At 45.9% G+C, this 1,614-nt stretch overlaps 1 protein-coding gene across 1 annotated transcript; it reads right to left on the bottom strand.

The window, feature by feature from the left end:
- Positions 1-349: 349 nt before the first annotated feature.
- LOC117797776 (olfactory receptor 7D4-like) lies at positions 350-1,307 on the bottom strand. The gene is given in 2 exon segments (XM_034650236.1): positions 350-1,138; positions 1,140-1,307. Coding segments are annotated over 2 exon segments (957 nt in total).
- Between the last annotated feature and the right edge of the window lie 307 nt (positions 1,308-1,614).

Here is a 1,614-nt window from a genome sequence, read left to right as displayed (position 1 = left end):
CTACTGCAGCCTGGCACACGAAATGTGCCTAGTAAATAGGAACTAGCAATGGTTATTGATAAAATGCACTATTTCATAATCCTTGTGCAACTATTCTGAATTGGTACTTAAAGTGGCCGCAGGACTGGAAATCCCAGCTGAGGTGCAATAATATGAAAGTTAAAGGAGGGGATGTGGAGAGTAGAACTGAGGATAACAGAGCAGTCAACATAAGAGGTTAGAGTACATAAGAAAAAGTATTCACAAGGCAATTCTGAGCAAAGTCACTTATGAAGGATAGGTGAGAAGCAAAACTCAATGTGATTAAGAGGTAGGATTTCTTTAGCCAACTGCTGCTATCCCTGTCAGCTCAGAAACCCAGGGCTAGAGCTCCTATCACTGAACATAGTGTTCTCCCCAAAACTTTTTGTAGAGCTTTCTTGATGTCCCTGTTCCGTAGGCTGTAGACGAAGGGGTTCAGCATTGGGGTGACCATGGTGTACATCACTGAGGCAATCATGCCCCTCCAGGAAGGTGCATCAGAACTGAGATACACACCAAGCCCTGTCCCATAGAATAAAGAAACCACACACAGGTGAGATGCACAGGTAGAAAATGCCTTATACTTCCCATTAGTTGATGGGATTCTCAAGATTGAGGAGGCAATTCGGGTATAGGAAAAAAGGATCCCAGAGAAGGGAACAATGCCAAGAAGACTAGTTACCATATATAGAAGGATATGGTTGACCAATGTGTCTGAGCAGGCAAGCGTGAGGGCCTTAGCAAGTTCACAGTAAAAGTGTGGAATTACCCAGTTGGTGCAGAAGGATAGCCGTAACATCAACAGAATCTGGATCAGAGAGTATGACAAGCTAATGAACCCGGACATGAGAACCAGGAGGCCACAGAGCTGGGGGTTCATGATGACTGGGTAGTGCAAAGGGTGACAGATGGCCACAAACCGGTCATAGGCCATCGCAGTGAGGAGAAAAGTGTCCATACCTCCAAAAACCATAAAAAAACACATCTGGGTGATGCAGCCTGCATAGGTGATGACTTTGCTCTGTGTCTGGATGTTCACCAGCATCTTGGGGACGGTGGTGGAGGTGAAACAGATGTCAGCAAAGGACAAGTTGGAGAGGAAGAAGTACATGGGGGNTGTGGAGGTGGGAGTCAGAGCTGACAGCCAGGATGATGAACAGGTTCCCAAGCACGGTGACCAAGTACATGGACAGGAACAGACCAAAGAGAAGGGGCTGATGCACTGAGTCTTGGGAAAATCCCAGGAGTAAAAATTCTGAAACACTTGTTTGATTTCTTGGCTCCATGTCTCCAACTCATCAGCTAGATGATTAAAGCAGGGAATGAACATGAAATAGGCATGGGTAAACTCTAGAGTCTCTCTACTGTTTTTATTTCTTGAAGTGAAACACTGGGCATAAAAACCTTAACATTACAAAATTTAGGAATCCTGAGAAACAAACTGGGGGCCTCAGAGGGGAGGGGGTGGGGAATGGGATGGACCGGTGATGGGTAGTAAGGAGGGCACGTACTGCATGGTGCCCTGGGTGTTATACACAACTAATGAATCATCGAGCTTTACATCGGAAGCTGGGGATGTACTGTATGGTGACT

The sequence above is a fragment of the Ailuropoda melanoleuca genome, unplaced genomic scaffold (genome assembly GCF_002007445.2).
Source record: "Ailuropoda melanoleuca isolate Jingjing unplaced genomic scaffold, ASM200744v2 unplaced-scaffold13591, whole genome shotgun sequence".
In the NCBI taxonomy this organism is placed as follows: domain Eukaryota; kingdom Metazoa; phylum Chordata; class Mammalia; order Carnivora; family Ursidae; genus Ailuropoda; species Ailuropoda melanoleuca.
This window is presented reverse-complemented; position numbering and strand designations above follow the sequence as displayed.